At 41.3% G+C, this 20,998-nt stretch overlaps 1 protein-coding gene and 1 long non-coding RNA gene across 2 annotated transcripts; both read right to left on the minus strand.

The window, feature by feature from the left end:
* Positions 1-103: 103 nt before the first annotated feature.
* svilc (supervillin c) lies at positions 104-19,834 on the minus strand. Its single transcript, XM_053338887.1, has 32 exons — positions 19,545-19,834; positions 18,168-18,323; positions 17,865-18,041; positions 17,255-17,289; positions 16,107-16,168; positions 14,834-14,979; positions 14,224-14,452; positions 13,490-14,076; positions 13,133-13,244; positions 11,998-12,045; positions 10,868-10,942; positions 10,652-10,751; positions 10,469-10,555; positions 10,352-10,384; positions 10,048-10,252; positions 8,837-9,003; positions 8,620-8,742; positions 8,398-8,534; positions 7,523-7,670; positions 7,149-7,294; positions 6,866-7,041; positions 5,929-6,073; positions 5,100-5,418; positions 4,765-4,904; positions 3,752-3,854; positions 3,454-3,661; positions 3,215-3,348; positions 2,958-3,113; positions 2,572-2,715; positions 2,373-2,485; positions 1,533-1,688; positions 104-1,301 (listed from the first exon to the last, which is right to left on the minus strand). Exons 1-32 carry the CDS (start codon positions 19,832-19,834, stop codon positions 1,212-1,214), a joined length of 4,947 nt encoding a protein of 1,648 aa, XP_053194862.1. The 3' UTR covers positions 104-1,211.
* On the minus strand, positions 11,872-13,170 carry LOC128378870 (uncharacterized). Its single transcript, XR_008323373.1, has 3 exons — positions 13,133-13,170; positions 11,998-12,045; positions 11,872-11,885 (listed from the first exon to the last, which is right to left on the minus strand). It is a non-coding gene; the product is annotated as an uncharacterized LOC128378870 (long non-coding RNA).
* Positions 19,835-20,998: the final 1,164 nt, after the last annotated feature.

The raw sequence follows: 20,998 nt of genomic DNA on the forward strand, positions 1-20,998 counted from the left end.
CATTATGTTATGATCGACTGAGGCCGTTATCAATGGTATAACTTCCTCTTAAAAGCTTGTTTTTCCCACCCGTATGACTTGTTAAGTCAAGTGCAAGACAGAGTCAAGAAAGAGATGCTTCTTCTTTAATTCTGACATCAAAAGGTTTTAAAAAAGAAAGCTCAAATTTGCTGCCAAATTCAACTGTAGCTGCTGTTTCTATCTACATGATGCCAAGAATAAGAAAAATACACAAATATCAAAGTAGACCAAGACATTTTAAGTACATCACCATTAGCTGTTAAGAATATTTGCGTTACACAGTTGATTTTTTTTTTTTTCCTGTCACACATTATTTGAGGGTACATTTGTGTCCTGGCGTGTTAGGAGGATGTTTTGAATAGTGTGTTGATTGAGGTGGAGCAGAATTAGCATGCTGTTTTGGGCCAGAGGGATGTTATTGGAGCATGTCTACTGGCTCCCCCATGCATAGCTAATAGTAAACCTCCAAGGAGTCCTAATAAGGCATTAACCACAGTCAGAATGAACACATGGGCTCCAGCTACAATCACCATGGCACACGAGGCTTGCAGACAAAATGAACACATCATTACATTATATGACACACGGCTGTAAAATACACATCATAGATTATGCTTTCAAACACGCTTTGTTTTTTCAGATTTCACCGAAGAAGAAAAGCAGCAGTTTTTCTTTCTGTTTAAAACTGTAGCTCTGAGCATGCCGATATATCGATCGAGGAGGAAACATTTAGAAAGTGGTTAGCCTTTTATTTTTTTTTCTTGTTTACATTGTTTATTAGAATTGACCTCTTTTTTTTTTGTACTCTTTGCACTCTTGTTTGTTACTGACGTTCTTCCTTTACTCCCACACACCTTTCCTTTATATCTTTCACTGATTTGTACAGAGAAAAATGTTTCATAGCAAAATGTGCTTTGTGGTTTTTTTGTTGTTGTTGTTTTTTTTGTTTTTTTGTTGTTTTTTTTTGTGCTCTGAACAATAGCTACGGAGAAATCCATGTCCGATTAAAAAGTCCACACACTCATACTAATTTGACATAAATAAAAGTGAATTTGTCTTCTTTTTATTACGTTGTGAGCAGTCCTTTGTGCAACAGCATGATGCTAATATCCCCCCGCCGTCATCCATTCTTGGCAGAGGAGGAAGTCCCTGCTACAGCGCATCAGTCAGCCTCCACTTGTTATTGCTCTCTAGAAAAGCAGCCCTTTGCTTTTCTTCAAATCAATTTGCTTCCAGTCTGGGAGGGAGGCATATTCATCTCTCTTCATTTCCAAAATAGTCTGAAACACAATTGTAGTGATTTATTTATGGATTAAATAACGTGGAAATGAATTCATGAGTAGAATAAAACACGTTAATTTTATTTTTAAAGTTTAGACAACTTCCTCTCATAAATTATCTTCAGATTATAAACATATGAAACTATCAGTATTCATTAGTAAAATCTGGTGAACAGTGCAGCCTGGTGGATAAAAGATGCCACTGCATGCTGCTGATTCCTATTGGCCTACCTGGAAGTCCTGATCAGACAGGTAGACCTCCAGGTGCTGGGGGTCCACTCCTTCAGGCAAGGGGCTTCGTAGCAGCTCCTCCAGAGGATACTGGGTCTTCATGAGCTGGGCCAGGGCGTCCTGCACCAAGGTCAGCTTCACCCGCCCTGCGTCACCCTGAGACACACACGAGGTAAGAGTCAGATGTGATTGTGTGGATTATTGAACTAGAAAATGGGAAATGTTCATAGTATCATAGATTTGTGCATTGCCTTGTATTTGATATGGATTTATATTTCTAATCAGATTGCTAGTATGTGGTGTCAGTACTCAAAAAAAAAAGATCAGACAAATATTAAGTAATTCCACACAGACTTATTCTTGCCAATTCTTATTAACTCAGTCTAAAAATATGATTCAACTGAGACTATGACAACTCGAGTTGAGGTTTTCTGGCAGACGATTTAAATTATTTTCAATGTGGCAGCCTGGACTTAGACTAATGAATCCAGACTAATCAAACTCTTTTAGGGGTAAATGCCCCTAAACCACAGTGAGGCCTTTTACCTATGAGTGATGAAGGCAAGATATATTTCTACATTCAGATGAAGTTGAGATGAGTTAATAAAAAATAAAATGTTGCAGCTGTGGCCACCGAGGAGCATCTATTATACTGGTGTGGTGCATAAATATTAATAAACACTTGTAAAAGAATATGTGTCGGACCATTTCTGTGGTGCAGTGACTCTCCCAGTGTTGTTTGTCATGTGCAGACACACACACACACACATACATATGCAACAGGACTAAACAACATCTAGCCTTGTGTTAAATGATAAACTCATGCTGCTCGTACTCTACCTGTGTGTGGGGACCCAGGCTCCTCTCCCAGCGAGGGAAGACATTAGTGAAGGTGAGAGGTTCAGACCCCTCAAAGATGAGGTAGGCCTGCGGTGGGCGTCGTGGGTTCATCTCTGAGATACAGAGAGAAAACAGCACATTTTTAAAACTATCTGCAACTAGAAATACTTTTATTTCCAAACCAGCAGCCTTGTTCTACCTTTGCAGTATTGCAGCGCTGTTTGCATGGCACACCGTCTCTCATTATGCCAGCGGCTCCAGGCCAAAGCTGAGCTCTCTGTCTGCTCAGGCTGACCCCTCTGCCACAGATAGACCTCTAGGCGGTTGTCAAGCAGGAACAAGGCTGGAGGACAGAGAAGCAAGCAGCAGGGAAAAAATTGGATAAGGCAAAGAAAATATCAAATATAGAAAGGAATACAGCCATGAAAAATGTTCTGGGTCTGAAGAAACTAAATATTTCAAAGATGAAAATGTTTCAGTGAAAATATGAAAAAATATGCAATGTATTACTGTATGGCCTGAGTCAAAATGAGTAAGAGACCAAGGTTTTTGTGAATTGTATAAAAGTATTCAGTCCACTCTCACCTGGCTGTGGTGCAGCGTACAGGCTCTCCTGGACAAAAGGCATTGCCATCACGAGCCCCGGCAGCCGTGTTGGACTCTGCAGCTCCTCGGCCTTGAAACTCCCAGAGGAGGCACTCAGATGGAAGAGACGAGGTGTGAAGTTATATTTTCCTGGATCTGACAGAGGACAGATGTGTAGCTTATAAATATCAACTGAAAGTTCACAGGCTTGAGAATAATAATAATAATAATAATAAAAGTGTGTTGTTGTTGTGTACCTTGCAGCATGCAGTCATAGGCCTTCCTGTCCATTTCTCCTAGTGCTGTCCAGAAGTCTGCAGGCTCTGAACCTTCTTCAACTACCTGCACATTCAGAGGGCTGCTTTTGCTGAGACCCAACTCTGGTGGACACCTAATACACACACAAACACCATGCAGAAGAATTTCACAGGCTGGACAATCTTAAAATGATCACTGCTAAAATCTGTTGAAATGGCATCCAGAATATGAAACTTACACTTGAGTAAGACGATCCACTGCCCTCTTGGAAACCTCTTTGGAGCTACTCTGAGCTTTACAGCCAGACCAGAGATACAGCACCCCCTGTTGGCTATTGAGCAGGACAGCACAGCCCCTGGACCTCAGACCTACACAGCAGCAATCCACTTCTAACAGCAAGCCCTCCTCTGGGAGCTCCCCTCGCACTAAGAACAACCTCCACTCTGCTACAACAGACACATGGAAATGCTTTAAAGACTGTACAAGAGGAATGGAGGGAAATAGATGCAAGAAGAGGGAAAACACCATACCTGTACCTGCATTAGTTGAGGACTCCTCTCGCCTGCCCTTGTGAATGACCAGGCCTCCCTGGAAAAGCTGCAGGAAACAAGGAGGTTCCTGTCCCTGAGGAACCACCACCTTCAGAAACACAACACAAATTCACAGGCTGTAAACACCAGTCCTGCTGGAGGAGCACTGAAAATGTCAGTGTATAGTTCTGGGTTTTATAACTCAGCGAGAGAAAGAGTGCAAAAATCCATTCCTTGGGTAAAAGTATCAATAAAAGTCCTCCATTTGACATTTTTACAGAAGTATACACATATATTTGCAGAAACACATGTACTCAAGTGAAAGCTGTTATTTTAAAGAATGGCTTTTAATGTTACATCATTGTTGCAATAAGCTGTAAATTGTTTCAGATGGTTCAGCTGTAAAGGGATAAAGATGAGAGGACACATGAATGCATTGATAACTTTCATTCGTTTTATCCTGAGTGAGGACTGCTCTCTCTTGTATGAGTTATACTTACTTACACATTCTCACAGCTACTTTATCCTGTATGCTGTTTCTTCTTTATACTTCTAGTCTTTACAATATCCTTTTTCACAATTCTTTTGGTATTTTCATGAACCATATTGCACCAAATTTCGTTTCAACTGTTCTGTATCTACTTTTTAAATACATATTTACTCCACTACTTACAGCTCTTTTATCCTTTGTTTTACTTATTTTCTTTGTCCTAAATATGCACTTTAAAATATTCCAGTTCTTATATATGTATAATCTTTCCTATTGTGTTGTACTTGCACTCACAAAATGTGTGGAAATGATAATAAAGCATTTAACTGAACACTGTGCCGTATACAATTGTGCTTGCATTCAGGACTTCAAACTTCAAGTTTATGTTTTACATGCAAATTGTACTTCTTCTTAAGTAATTGGCCCTATATTATTGTTTTTGTTTGTTGTTTTAATGTGTTGAGTGTTGTAACTTCAGTCTGAAGTTGTAGTTAGAGTCAATGATCCATTTCGAAGGGCATGTGCTTACCTGGGATTCTTCATAGTTGTTCATCCCAATGGACAGAAAAGCAGCGGTGTCCCGCCCACTGACGCTGGAGTGACGGCCTCGCCAAAGGAAGAAAACTGTGTTTTCTTTTTGTCCACAATCATCGGGGCTGTTTGTCTCATCTACAGCAGATAAGAAAAAACAAACCATCATCAGACTAAATGAGGAAACATCAATTCAAATGGAGATTTTAGTCATTTTTGTAGTTCTAAATCAGATTACAATGATCTAAACTACAGACTGAGTTTGCATTGTGATGACAAGGTATGATGTGAAGATGATAATGATAATAATGACGATGTGCGAATGTCACTGACCAACAGTGCTTATGCTGTATGTCCAGCGGATGACGTAGGAGTCTCCCTCATGAAGTTGTCCGGTGCTCTCTACGAGAACTTCACTGTCATCAAACTCCTGGACGTGCCAGGTGTCCACGGCAACCGTCTCAAGCTTGATCTGATGCCCCTCTTCCAGTGTGATGACCCCGTGACCCCTTTGGACATCGACGCCGGCCAGCACATTGTGCACCAAGCCGTCCCCTTCTGCTGATTGGCTGGACACTAGAACCTTGGCATCACAGGGGCTCAGATGGTCTGACGATGGGGAGACAGGCGAGGACGACCGAACTGGGATGAACTGTTCAGAGATGGACGGCAGACAAAGGGTGAGAGGAGACTTTCAATTAGGCTCTGTTATTCAAAATGCAACATGTCTTGTGGTTGCACTGCATTCTCGTCTATTTGTTTACTCCCAGTGGGAAAAAACAAACCCCCTTTAATGTATTTCTCCTTGTCTGGGTTATTTACAACCAGAGTGAAAGAAAAAGAAAAAGAAATGATCTCAGGGATGCAATGTGCCATGCCAATATGACCTTACTAGTTGGTCTATATTGCAACAAGTAAAAACCATCAATCAAACTTCTTCGACACACGCTTCTGGCTCTCCGAGATAGATTTTATGCCAGTCACATTTCTACAATGTTCCAAAACAGAGTAAAGTCTCGGAAGTACATTTTTAAATCCAGATATTTCTACCTGCTTAATCACCAGTATCAAACAAGAAGCCGATCATCACTCTGTGCACATCTATCTCTGAATATTGTGTGTGCAGCAGCATGACTTTGAATCATTAAATAGTGAAATGAACCTGTGACTCATCCTTCACTGGGACAGCTTTCTCCACTTCGCCACTACTGCCCGTCCAATCCAGGAACTTCTCTTTGAACAGAGCCGTCTCGTTGTGCTCTGAGATACAGCCCAACAGGGCCCAGCTCGGACGGCCCTCTCCCCTCCTGAAGACCGATGGAAAGGTACAAAATGTCATAACACCAAAAGAAGACATGTTGAACAATCTCATATGGGTAATATAGAGTGCAGCTGTACAGTTTACTTAAATATTAGTTCTCAGCAAGGTTATCATAGTGCACTAAAATTAAAATGAAACTGAAACAATATTGTGTACTTACAAAACTAACTAAAATAAAATAAAAAACATACAGAAAATGACTTTTTATTCATTTAAGTCTTTGTGAATTTGGTCAAGTGCCTGGCAAATAACCCTCAAATTAATAATACTGGAACTAATAAAAACTAAACATTTTAAACTATAAAAAACTAAACTAACGCAAAAAAATCCACCCTGGAAAATAACTGAAACTAAACTGAATTTAAAACAAAAATAAAAAACAAAATACAAATAAAAACAAATTCAAAAATGTAACTATATTATTGAGCTTATTTGCTCTTATGACTTGAGGCTTCTGCCCTCTTTCAATAGCTGTCATCTAGTAATTCACTGTGTAGTGTTGACTTTCTATGAGCATGCTGGGATCTAACAGCATGTCATTTGGACACAATGTTGCATGCTGAGGTTTCTACGTGTGCAGCATGGAGTTACGAGCCATTTGCTTTGGTTTTACTGTGTACACAGACTTACAGCAGTTAATACTAAAGATGTTAAGGGAGCATTTACAGCTATACTGTGTTGTTTCTGTAATGTGGATTAATATCTACAGTTGTTATTCTTCCTTGTGTATTACTGGCTGAATGCTTTAATCTTTTCATTGCCTGCAGTGTGGACTTACAGCTGTGTGCTCGGGTTACTCTGTGTGGGATCCAGTGGGTTGACTCGACAGTTGCTGTAGTCATACGGTCCGGCCCACACTTGGTGAGTCAGCTGGAGAGCAACATTCCTCCTGCTGAGGGAGACATCCTGTCCGTGCCATAGGTACACCTCGCTGCCAAAATCAAACACCAGAGCCTGCACCAAAAAAAACACACACAAAAACTAATTCATGACTTCTTCCTCCTGCAGAGTCTGCATTAAAAATGATAAAGCAACAGGAGAATCTATAAGAGACCACAGACCTCACAGGGTCCCAGCAGAGAGATGCTGGGGATGCAGGCCCAGGCCTGTTCTTGGGGCACCAGTCTGTTCTCCACCAGCCTGTACACACAGTTGGACTCCACCACACCGCACTCATAGAGCTCATCCTCCCCTGGTGCACCCGCTCCTGTATGAAGCAGACAACAGCGTGTGCACATTGGAAATCACATCATATAAAAACATCAGTTAAATTCAATAAGTTTTAACAAGGTAGAAAATGTTTAGATAGGTAGCTGCTTTGATTTGTGATCAGATGGATTTTTAATCATTTGTCCACTTCTTTTGTGTGTTTAACGATAAATGTGATGTGAATAATCTACTGTCTGGGACATTCACAAACATTTTAATCTCTAACCTCTGTAATGTGTCCTTCCTCCCAGAAGGCTCCAGAAGTCTTCAGCCAGGCTGCTGTCAGAGTTCAGCCCCTCCTCCAGGTGGATGACCTGGGAGGCTTGACAGCCCAGATCCTTCTGGCTCTGGATGAGTGACGCCAGCTCCGAGGCCTGAAAAATAAAACCTCAAATTGTATTACCATTGCAAACAGTCATAGGAGATTGAGTAAAGCCGAATGTATGAAACAGCCTTGTAATGTAATGTAAATATATTCTCTAGGTACTTCAGGGGGAAAAAAATTGTTTTATAACCAGGAAATTATTAATTATTAAAGTGAATGTGTGAATACCAGAATGTAATTCATCTTTACTTATTCCTCCAACATGTCAAAATGATCAGGAAACAGATGCACTTTCAGTAGTGAGAGCATGCATATTACAGTTTAGGTGATCCATTATAACAAAATATATTAACAAGGGAAAGACAAAGATGGTGTGGCTTGTGTGAACTGAGAGCAGAAAACATCACATAATATCATCAGAACTAGTCGTATTAACTCCAGAAACTATGTATTTTACTGCATGTCCTACTCAAAATGCATTTCAAGCACACATTGCTCTTTGTGGAACCGAGTGTCATATTTGATGCCATTTTATCAATTTTGTGGCATGAGAGTAAAAGATTAAATATTCATTAAATAATTATAACATCATCACCAGTTTCAATCTATAGAGAGAGTCTTCTCCAGTGTTTTACATGAGAGGTGATATTTCATAGCACTTTGACATGTGACATTAAATGTTTACACATTTTCACAAAGTGCATTAAACTCTTTGCAACTATTATACCCTGGTGTCATTTTAGTCTAACAAGATTGTCTGTTTATGTCCTTGATACCTTTAATTTTTCTTGCTCGTTTGCGAACTCTCCGCTCCACACGATGCAGTGCTCCGGAGTGACCAGCAGGAAGCAGTCTCCGCTGTTCAGCGACCGCACCGAGGGCTCCACCAGACGGACCTCGACATGCCGCCTACCTGTCACCACAGGCGCTAGTTAATATAAACACCTGAGCACCAAGAGAAAATCACAGAGGCACAGATGAACCAAATCTTTTCTGACCTTTGACGTGCAAGAGCATCAGGCTGCTGAATGGAGGACGAGACTGGTTAGTCGCAGCGTCTGAGGAAGAGAAGTCTTCTGACCTGGCGTGATTTGAATCTGCCACAGAGGAGTTCTTAGACTCTGCAGGGAGATAAAAGCATAAGATGAGGTTAACTGTGAGGAAAGACAAAGTCAGAGAAAGGAACCAGAAAAGGAGAGAAATTATCAAACTCACTCTTTTCTGATTGGCTCCTTTCCTCAGGGGCTGTGTTACCCATCTCCCCCATGTAGTCCTGCGTGATGTCCTCCCGGGCTGCCAGAGCCCGCAGAGGGTTTCTGGAACCCTGCGTCCGACGGGACGGACGCACCGACCGCCTGTGCTCTGCTACTGCTGATGTCAGTCTGCACACACATAGGTGATGAACAGGCTTTCACACAGACAGTATGGACAGTCTCCATGGGGATAAATAACTATATACATAAATTACAACTTGAGATCACTGTGGTTAGGGATATTATGTATTAAGCCACTCAGAGTAAGATGTGGTGTTCAATGCACAGAAATGAAGTAATTTTGCTTTTTTTTAAATTAGAATTTGACTAAGTGTCATTTATCATTTTCAAGAAATGGAAAAGATAATCACATGTTCCATATCTAAATCAAGTGTAATAATTATTATATTTGGACGAGATATTTGGACGAGATGAAATGCAAAAAAAATAATTAATTTTAGCAACAAAGAAAAAGAAAACAGACTAATTATGACTAACATGACTAATTACACAATGTCATACCTCCATTGATGGTTATCTCTTTAAGTTGTTAATCTGTGCTTCTTTAACTCATTTTTTAAGACTTCTATTTGTATGAATATGAACTAAATACAATTTTTAATACATATTTTTGACATAACTATATATTATTATTATGTTATGTTATATATAAACTTACTTCTTGCATTCTCCAATATAGTGAAGACTACTGAAGTCTCTCGAAGGGATAAATCATAACATGACATAATTCAGCCCTAACCTTGTCTTGCTATTGGCTGATTCAGCATTCAAGGAAGGGTTTTTGGACAGGCACATTCATTATTATAATCTATAATGATAGTCCATTATAAAGTAATCATTATTTTATAACAATTGGGAGTCACTCCAGTCCAAACTAAGTCTACTAAGTTGTATGTTTTAGGTCAGTGATGTAGTATTAATTGAAACAATGTGAAAACCAAGGCCTTCTGTATGTTGTCATCATAAAACAAATTATATTTTTGAACCTGTTAGAGACCACAACATATTGACTATATCAGACAGGAAGGAAATACTTTCCAAAAACGGGTGGGTGCATCTTTCCTCCACCACATTCCTGAATATTTCAGATATTCATTGTACAGCTATATCAAAGGCTAATAATCTTACAATCTTTGGTAAAATCAGGCTCACATGGGTGTGTTGGTCTGGCAGAAGATATCCAGGTCCTGCTCACTCTCTGTGGCAGCAGTATCTCTACATGGTGGGGGTTCACAGGCAGAGGGAGGCGACTGCTCGATGTAGAAACTTACACCATCACACGTATTCGGATCATCCACAGGTGTCACCTCCTTCACCTCCTGTGTAGTTACTGAGAGTGGAGCACTCTGCTGAGCTGCTGGGAAGGACCAGAGAGGGGACGCAAACTTAAAATATTGTAAAAGTATCAATTAGTCTTCGAATGATGACATCCAGGCTGTTTATATTTTAACCCTACCTTCAAACTCCATCACTGGCTGCACAGAGATCTCTGTTAAGAAGACAAAACAGACAATTTAGACAGACATATACAGGAAAGACTGAACATAGTTAGTATTATATGAACTGCTCTAACCATCATGTGTGGATGTTAGGGCTTCAGTGGAGTGCCTCTGGTGATGGGAGGTGTCATTTCTTCTGTCTGATTCTGGAGACCCAAGACCTAAAAGGTTGTAAACACAAAAAGAAAGAGTCAAAAACCTCACAGAATTGAGGTCAAATATTCAGAGAATATGAGAATGCAAAAGAGTAAACTCACTTCTCTTAGTCATGCATCCATCCTGCTCTTCAGGTTTCTGCTGTGTATAAATTTCTTCCGTTTCGACCATCTGAGGTTGCTCATCCTCAACTTCTTTTGCCTACACAGACAGAGAGATAGATGTGTTAAGATACAGATGGGAAAATGGGCTCCTCTGTGGATTTATATCATATAAATATAAAGAAATCTTAAGATGAAAATGCCAGCGTATGTCACCTTTTGCCTCCACTGAGGCTGAATCTGGTTCTTGGTGGGAGAGGAGACTTCTTGAGCCTCAAAGGACATGCTGGTCTATAGATGGAATAAAAAAAAAGTAGGGATAATAAGGTAAATCAGTGACTTCCTCAATGTAGGAAAGTTGGAAACACCCAGGAGGAATGTTGTGGATTCGCATGACCAGTAACGGAGTAGCGCATGACCAAAGGTGAAAATGTGGAGTGGTTGAAAAAGTTAAATAAATCTGATTAATTTGACAAAGATTAACAAAAAAGGAGTTAACTTGATGATGTCAAGGCTGTCAAGTTTCAGGTTAGCAGACAGAAAACAACACGGAGAGTACAAAATGCATAGAAATCTTGACACGGTAAACAGGCAATTATCATCGAGCAACCACGGCAGTCAAATCGATAAGTGTGAAGAAGCAGATTTAATCTCAATACAGTTATAAAGAGGATGGCAGTTAGAGTAAAGTTTATTTGATTTGATTTCTTCATGTTTTTGATCATGCTACTTCAATACAACTCAATTAGGCTCCTTTTGTTACAAGTATCCCGAGTATTGTTAGCAGTACTTTATACAATTAACACATCAGTAAGGGAGGTAGGGTGAGACATGAAACTTTTCTGGCACCCAAAAGGGGGCATGACAGAAAAACAAAGCTTAGGTACTTAGGTACCAAGGTGGAGAGAACTGTAAGAACAAGAGTTCGGAAGTAACAGAAACAACATAGCAACTGAAATGAGAGCTGCGATGTATCACTACAGGAAAAGGATCATAATTAAACACTGTGAAGGTGACTCGTTAGTGTGAGTGAAACTTCACACATCAGAAATAAGAATCACAAACACTTGAATGTGTGCAAAGTTCTTCACTGCAGACAAAAAATAAATTAATTAAAAACTGCAAACCGTAAGCAGCAATTAATCTGCCATGCACCAGTTTAAACAATTACCTGATTGAAACACATGATATATTGGGATGTAGTGCTAGAATAGATAGAAGCAAAGACAGGTTCCTGGAGGAGAAGAGGGATTAGAGAGATAAAGGGGGTCGGCTAAAGCTATTTAAAAATAGTTAAAGTCTCCAAGTTGGAGATTTTAGATGAGTTATGTGTTTAGAAGACTTACCCAGCACTGAGGATTGACGTGTTCCTCATGAAAGGTTTCTGTCTCTTCCTACAGAGGGCAGTACAGGGAAAAGCATGGACGTAAATGAATAAAGAAGAAAAGTGTGGGAAAATAAAAGATGTAATAGAAGTAGAAACACACACAAAATAGCAGTAACAGAACATTAAAATCAATGCACACACATACATGTACACACACGTAATGTCAACATGGTGCAGCTGTGATCATGGGGTCATAAAAGGGTCAAATTTTAACCCCCCGAATAATTGTCCTGTTTACATTCCACGCCACATTCTTAACCACTCAACCACCAACTAGCCTGCATGTATTCCCCAGTAACTCAAGTCTGATCCCAAGACATTTACCGCAAACCAAATCTAGAGTGCTGTTGCTAAGAGATGCTATATCTGGATTCACTGGAATGACAAATACTTCGATCTGACCACCGGCCTTTTTTCTCTCTGGACATAAAGATAACAGGAAGAGCGAACCCAGCAGCCTCAAACTGCAACACTTCATTTTATTCCTCAGTTTGAGCTGCTTCATCACAGAATTTAGATTGACACACTTCAAAAATCTATTTGGAAGAAGTGAATTTCAGATTAAACACATTAATATACACTCCATCGACACTGTGCATGTGCAAAAACCTGGGCTCAGCTTAAACTTGTCGAATGCAATTCCTGAACAATGCATTAAATGTTCACTAACTTACTTATTTATTGGCTGGTATGAGTTCTGTTTAAGGATAAAAATAGGTTATCCAAATGGCAGCACTGTTTTTGATGGCGAATGTGGTGGACAGCTTTAAAAAAACACCATATAATCCTTGGCTCTGCCCTTGCAAGGTTTATGTAAGACTATGTGACTTTTTAAAGACGGATGCCCCTCGCTGTGTTGACTCTCAACCCTCTGCCTCTGCCATTAAACTTTATTGATCTCTGCTGACAGTCTTTTAAACCCACGGGATACAAACAGGACACTCAGGGGATTAAAGATTATGGAAGGGCAAAAAATGGCAAGTGTTACTGCAGAGTGTAGAGGTTTTGATTCTGCATTTGAAACACTCTTTGAGCCCATTATGTGGTACAGACTTTCACAGTGACAGTGTGATATGTCTTCTTCTGTTTCTTACCTTGTTACTGCTGTTATTGGTTGTCTCCTGCAGAGTAGTAGTGCCATCCACCAGGGTGACCTGAACATGTCCTTCATTCCTCTGTCTTGCACTCTCTTGCCCATCCTCTTGCCTTTTGAGACGGATCACGTTGAATACAAACCACAGAACATATCAAAATACTACAAAAAACTGTATCCCAGTTCAATTCTCATTGTAAAAATGCTCATGGCTGACATCTGTACTGATGACACTAGTACATTCATGCACACTTCAAAATGTTGTATTAGAATCAAGAAAAAGGAAGCACCAACATGCCAATTTTTTACTTATAAAGATGCACGTCTCAGCCCCTCTAACTTAAATTCAGATACTTACTGGACTCTCCCGGTCAAATCCGTGTCTTGTTCCACAGAAGAAACTGACTGTTCCTCTGGCTTGACCTGACAGGACCTCTCCTCATTAGGATCGTCCTGATCTGTTAAGACTCTTATTGGTGTACAGGCAATGGTTTCCCTCCTGGCTCGAGCCCTCTGCCTCCAGGGGGCACCAGTCAATGAGCCTCCTTCCACACCTGAAGCCTGTCGCCTCTCTCTCCGTGGTGCTGCTACAGGTATTTCCTGCCTCTCAGTGCTCTCCATCCTACCCTGAATCTCTGCCTCTCCACAGCCTCCACCATTCTGTTCATGGCTGAAGGGTGCATCCAGCTTATTGCTCTCCGTCATGCTCCACTCTGGGCCCCCAGAGCGGCTCTTCTTCAGGATTCCTCTCAAGCCTGGCTCCGACTCACAGCGCGGCAAGTTTTGCTGGGTAGGACTGGGCTCCACAGGCTCGGAACCAGTATCAGGTCTTGGCTGGGAAAGGCGTACCTCACTAGGTTTTAGGTTGACAGACGAGGCCTGCTGTCTGTCGGACAGATGAGGGGACAAACAGAACGCAGGAAGCTGTACGGGGCCTTTCTGGAGCTGAACAGAGACACAGTTCAAGATAGTTATTCAAAAGGTATGATATACATTATTTGTGCTATTTTAATTTAAAACACTGAGTTTTTTTGTAATGTGTGTCATAAATACAGATTGACTTGACTATGCCGTCTTAGCTCGTCTACTCACCAGGTTGACCTCCTCCACAGTGATGGGCTGTGTACGATATCGAGCCCCCTTCTGCCTCCGTCTCTCTGGGGGTCCTTCGGCATTGCCGTCCCCCTGCCTCCCCGGCAGAGACAGTTTGTTGAAGAGGGCCAGCTTCTCACTCATGCTCAGCTTGCAGTTCTCATCACCGTCCTCCGCTGAGTCAGCCTGCTCAGTCTGGGCCTCCACTGGTGGTGCTGGGTTGGGGGCGCTGCAGGGAAACATAAACACATATAATATAAAACAGGCTTATGATTAATGGATAATGCTGAGTCACTTTTGTTAAAAACTACAGTGCCCAGTGGTTTATTACTCCAGTGGAGTAATTTTACTCACTTAAAAAAAAAGATGAAATGATATATTTGGGATCTGTTAATAAGATCTTCATATTTAGGGCTTCATTAGTAATAAATATGCTAACACATTATTTGTTGTCCTTTAACCACATAAAGGACATCCCTAAATAGCTAAGCTAAAAACACAAATCCCTATTAATATAATAATATACTTCTATATGTGTGTTCCTAGCACTGTTGCTAATATCTGACCCTTATGGACACTGGGAGGCCACAAGGTTGTCGGCACAGCCCACCTGATAGCCACCATTTCCTCACAGGTGATTGGCTGGGTAAGAAAGCGTTGCTCGTTGCCACGGCGAACTCTCCGTTCATGAGAGACACTCCCTGCACGAGGCTTCAGGAAGTCCGAGGCCTCGGGGGCAGCAGACTTCTCCAGCTCCTATAGGGGAGGCGGGCGAGATGTTAATATCGACACGTGACATGTGACCATCACGTTTAGTTCAGCAGGGCCTTTGACGCAGGTGGACCTAATATAAACTGGCTAAATAAGTAATAAGTAAGACCACGAAAATGGCAGTGAAAACTCCCTCTACTGACAGCTCCTGTTCTATTTGTATGGACAGAAGGGGGGAGGGGTGGAGGATGGGGAAGCAGGTCAGATAGCTGGTGAATAAAGCAGCTAGCTGTAAGGTGGAGCATCTTGGCTATGTGGATAGGATGCCAGCCCAACAGGTCACAGTGTAACCAGAGACCTGCTGGCTAAAGTTACCTCTGCGCCTGCCTCCACAGAGCAGCACGCTAATTATAACACAGCTGCTATGGTTGTTAATGGCCATACACTGTCTAGCACATTTTCACCTGATGCTTCATGACTAACGTTTTGCTTCAGGTGAAATGTTGGATTGCTAATGCAGACTCTAACTACAGCGTGTTTTGTCCTCTGCATGAACTCTGAGAGCTTCAGCACTGTTTTTAGATGTCAACGCTATAAATTTAGTCTGTCTTTTAATAAGTACAGATACTCTCTCATATCAGACTAAACAGTGGATCCAAGGACAGCACCTGTTTGACCATTCATATCCCTCAACATGATCAGTTTCGGCTGTGCATGCTCAGTGCAGTCTCACCGTACACCTCAGTCTGTAAAGTGAGCAGCTGAGATGTCAACTGATGACAGATTATCTTTAGCTGTTCGATATATTTCTCAGCAACTTATCACCTCCATATTATTATCCTTTAATCCAGTATAAGGGCAACACATGGCCAAGCTTTATTAATGGGACAATTTCAGGTCACAATTCTGGTTTGACATGTTCATTTATCATCTGGCATCCTGATAACAGCTTAATAGTCATAAGTAAACACCTTTTATATGTGGCTGTGGCTGTGACAGTACATGAATGCATGTATAGATGCTGTCTCATCAGATGAAACAAGGAAAGACCTTGATCACCACTCATTTTTAGCCACAGCCATCAGGACAGACAGCACACAACAAGAGAAAATAAGCAGGTCATGAACAGCAGTAGGGATCCTGTTTCAGTGCTGAGGCTAACATAGACTCACTTTGAACAAAGACATCTTGGCTGCCACGCTCATTTTGGCTCTGTCATCGGTTTTCACATCCGCTGTGAGATAAAGAGATGAATCATTAAGTCAGTAGAAGATTTTCAAATAAACATGTTTTTTTACAGTTATTGTCAGTAAAGAAAGTTGTCAGTGATGAATAGTGCACAAATACTAGCAAAATGTGGCTTTGATTGGTGAGATTCATTTCTGCTGGCCATTTAAAGTGTGGCTTTCTGGTGGATAGTCAGTCTACATTGTGTAATGAGAGATATGAAAATAAACTGCTGTTTACCACTGAAGTCAGCAATATTAATTACCAATTACACCATAACAAACTACAGTATCACTGAAAAACACCTTTTATCCCCTTACTGACTTATGTTGTGTATGTTTTTCCCTATTCATCACAGGCTATGAAAGCAAGGCCGTAGATAATTAGCATATGGAGTAAACAAGCTATCAGAACACAATGAGGCACAGCCTTGAGACTGATCGCTTCGTGTGAGGCCGTCTCACACCCGGCCTCACACAGAAGCACCATGCTACTATGTCTCATGTGGAGGAGCTAAACTAATAGTCAGGTAGATAATGAAACTCTGTAGTGCCAGTTTGTTGGAAAGAATTAATTAAATGTTGATATCAGAACTGTGTATGGGTCATACCCAAAAATCAGATAATATACAGTAGATTGTATTTGACATATCCATTTATACAATGAATAGTGCCAATAGCAATGAAAACTAGATTTACATAGACTATTTGTTTCTTTAGTTGTGTTGTAAATTCTCCATAAGCCAATCATTGCAAAGAAGTGCTTGTAATCTTTTTATGGTGGGGTTGAGAGTTGGACTGACTTAGCAGTGCTCTGCTGCTCACATGGTTTTGTGACACATGAATCTGTCATCACTGAGCATATTAAACATTGTGAGCCTAAAAATATAACGTGATTTATTTCCTTGATTCAAGAGATGTAACATTTGCCCTTTGCCCTCATGTTTTTCACTGTTGTGTTTTTCTGGTGTCAGTGGAGACCAGTATTGTGCTAGTGCGACCTTCTCTCTCCCTGTGTCACAAAAGGTTATCTGTTTGTCTCTAAACACAAAAACAAACTGTGTGATCATAGACGGGCGGGAAGACAGCTTTACCTTTAGTGTTCTCCTCTTCGTCTGCATCCAACAGCCTAGAGGAGTGACAGGAAACAAACGATGAGGTCACCAGGTGAAATATGAAAACTGGAAGATGACGTTGACTTTATACTTTTACTCCTCAGATCCTGCTTTGACCTTACAATACATGTCTTTGTGCTTCAGTCTGCAGTGCACACAATGAAGACACTGTGTCATATTTGCATGGCCGGGAAAGTGAAACTGGAGTTCACGAAAGAAGAGAAACGCATGCAAACCACAGCACCCATTTATGTAAAGGAGCAGCGCTGGACACACCTGAGTCAAAGTGTGACTGCATGTTTTTTTTTTAGTGAAGAGCAAATATCAAACACGCACTATCTGCAACTTAAAAGTCATGTCTAAAAACAGAGATGACATTTCGAAGCCTAGAATGCAGTAAATTATAATATTATGTCCGTCAAGTTTGTTCATGGTTTAGAAGTTTTGCCGGCAAATGTAGTTATACATTGTTTAAAATGTGCAAAACAAACACCACTGCAAACAGCATCTTCTTTGTAACCAAACCAGCTGCTTGATCTGCACAGAGCCTGGATGCTCTCTCTATCTAACCACAGCAAACAGCCCCTACCCGCTGCTCTCCTCCATCTCATTGGCTGTGATTGGCTGTGTCCTGAAGCGTTCACTGGTCTTGCGACCGCCGCCTGACCCGCCGGGGAGGTAACGCCGGGTGCGTCGCCGGCTCCCCTCAGGGCCTGGCTTCACTGCCAGGTCAAGAGAGGACGTGGCTCGCCCAGCATCAGGGCTGCTGGTTTCCAAGCAAGCAAAGAGTAGGAGGAAAAGGAAGAAGATGTTGAGGCGAAAACAAATACTGTCACAGAGGTACACAGGCTGATAGTGACAGTCTGGATCACACACATGCAGGTGACCCTACACTTTCTCGGGCTTCGCTCCACTCCCGGTCTGCCGCAGAAGGGCACTTCTCAACTGGCCCACTGATACTCGAGTGTGGAGCTGCGGGGCATCGAGTCCATGAGGGACGAGGTGCCCCTCCCCACTCAGCATGCTGGCAGAGTCCTGGGAACCCTGCCTGGAGGGGGCGGGAGTGAGGGGAAGGAGGTGAGGATGCAGGAATGGGGATTATGGGCTAAGAAACCCACTCAGAAATAAAGTACAACATTGAACCTTTCCATGAAATTTTGCCAAAATATAAAGCCTCTGGGGGTAAAAGGTGCAATGTTGTACTTTATTTTTCTGAGAGTAAAGATGACGTCTTTACCAGCTCCAGGAAAAAGCATCAAGATCACAGTGTCAAGCTGGGAGCAACTAAATGGAGGGGAAGAATCAGACTGGCTTTAAAACTCCCCGCTGGGACCCACTGATTTAGACCTCTCAGTTTCAATTAGTTACAAAAGCTGCAAAGCAACTGCAAAGTCAAGGATCCAATGTTGCTGACCAGACCTAGTTTAAAAACAGATAGTGTACCTGCTTGGATTAACCAATGAGAAGGATTTACATACTAAACTAAAGAAAGGTTCAAGTTGTTATAATAATATAAATAAAATGTATATATTGTAAAGATATTCCCATGTGGTTGTTACTTCTTTCCTTTACTACCCTCTGTTAGGAACTGCTTTCATTGCTCTAAAGAAAACAATCCCGTCTTCATATGTATACTTTTCAATTTACATACAGAAACTACATAGTCATGTCCCACATACATTCAGTACATAGAGATTTCAGAGCAAGAATGTATAACTACATTAAATAATTGTCTCCTCTAGTTACTTTGTCCTCTGTGATTGTATTAATATGGTGCTTTAATTAGCATTTACCAAAATAATAACAATCCATTGCACTATTTCAGTATTTATTGATGTCAAGGTGGAACATTTTGAAGCAGATGACAGGTGCTTTAATAGTGTTTGGACAAATTAGGCCCAAAACACCTGCTGCTCTCTACATCAGACACCATCACTATGCTGTACGTACAATCTACACTACAGCATTACCCAATCACAACTCAGTTTACTGTTGATGACTAAATTAGTTTTTGATAATGCTTTAGAGGTGTTTATGATGGCTGTCTCCTGTCCTGAAGCACTCACTGTACAGTCTTTACAGTTTCAATTGATTTTTATACAAATTTTAGGTCCTTGTTTTCATTTTAGGACACTGATCACCTTGGATAAACACTGATAATATCATGTATATCATTTAGTTGAAGACAGTAATAATGAACAATGGTTGTAGATTACAGAGTTGTTCCACATTATGCACTAAGTCATCAATGACTCCACACATGACTCACCTTCTCAGGTAGTTGGATTCTGCAGAAGTATCTGCCTCTAATCCATTTGTGACCTTGCGCGACCTGCCGTTAATCCTTTCACCGAGCGACAAGATGCCCTCTGAGTTCAGCATCTCTTTGAGGGGTTGGGTCGTCGGGTCGTGCACCTCTTTCCCATCCCTCCTCACCCACTTTGAAGGTAGTTCCTCCATGTTGCCGAAGCGTTCAGCCAGTTCCCGCCTCCTCTCAGCCTTGTAGCGAGCAATCCGCTCTGACCTGGGCTCCAGGACCGGGTTCTCCATGGCATCCATGACCCTCAGAAGGATTCAGTTGATTTTCTGCTCCACAGATAAGTGCAAAGCATTTAGGAACAAAAAGCAGATGGGCTGTTTCTCCACTTTTCAGCTAAGGCAAGACAATGAGGCCAAACTTTCTTCCAGTAAAATTCTCAGATTCCATCGGACCTAAAGACTTCTTGTTTTGCTGTGCTTGTAGAGTCCATCAATCGGACGGTTGAGGTGTTTCTCCTAGGAGGGTAACAAGCAAACAAAAAGAAAAAAAGTAAGAAAGGTGAATTCATCACCAAAACGGCACATTCACATGACTTATATGCCCTTCATCACTCTGTAGTAATCTTCTTAGAAAGTCCATGAGAGCATCCATAAACTGCTACAAAAAACAATTTACAAGTACATCCTCTCTTCTCTCTCTCTTGTGCTAGTTCATGTAAGATGAACTGTACCAGCCTCCAGTGCCATGCAGGAATATCCCCTTGCACTGAAACACAACACCTCAGCAGCTCAGCTCCACTCTGGGTCCAGGCCTTGATGGCACTGAGTCTGCTGGCTTCCTTCTCTTTTCCACAAACCTGGTAGTAACTTAAGCTGAACAGCCACAGTTTCTTGTTCAAATGTTATCTAACAAGCTGCATAGCCAGTCTGACTATTATGTGTCAACATAGAACATGTTATCTGTAAAAGAAAAAGACAGACAACTGGATCAGATATAGCTTCACATTTGTTTAAATACACATATAATGAACTATTTAAATGATAACATGTTTCCAGGCAACATGCACACACACACAGATAGTCCCTGTTGGCTACACGGTTGCCTGGAAGTGAATACACAACGTTAACAAAGTCTGAGGCTATAAACCAGAAATAAATAGTAGTGATATAACACTTTTAAAGACAGCACCTAACCATCAGCTTGGTTGGCAAATGCTTGAGTGTGTGTGTGTGTTCACAACTGTGTACAAACATAAATGTGTGTTTGCATATGTGTGTGTGTGTGTGCTGTCCAAAACTGTGGATGTCAGCATTCCTCGTGTGTTACCCCACACAGGAAGCACAATGGGGCCAGAACAAAGAGACGTGAGCCACGGACTTAGTAAACCAGATAGATTTGCTGCAGGGATGAATGGTTCTGGTGACAGTTGAGTTCACAAAATATTTGTTATAGATGCAGCTTTT

This window comes from Scomber japonicus, chromosome 18 (genome assembly GCF_027409825.1).
Source record: "Scomber japonicus isolate fScoJap1 chromosome 18, fScoJap1.pri, whole genome shotgun sequence".
NCBI classification, from domain to species: domain Eukaryota; kingdom Metazoa; phylum Chordata; class Actinopteri; order Scombriformes; family Scombridae; genus Scomber; species Scomber japonicus.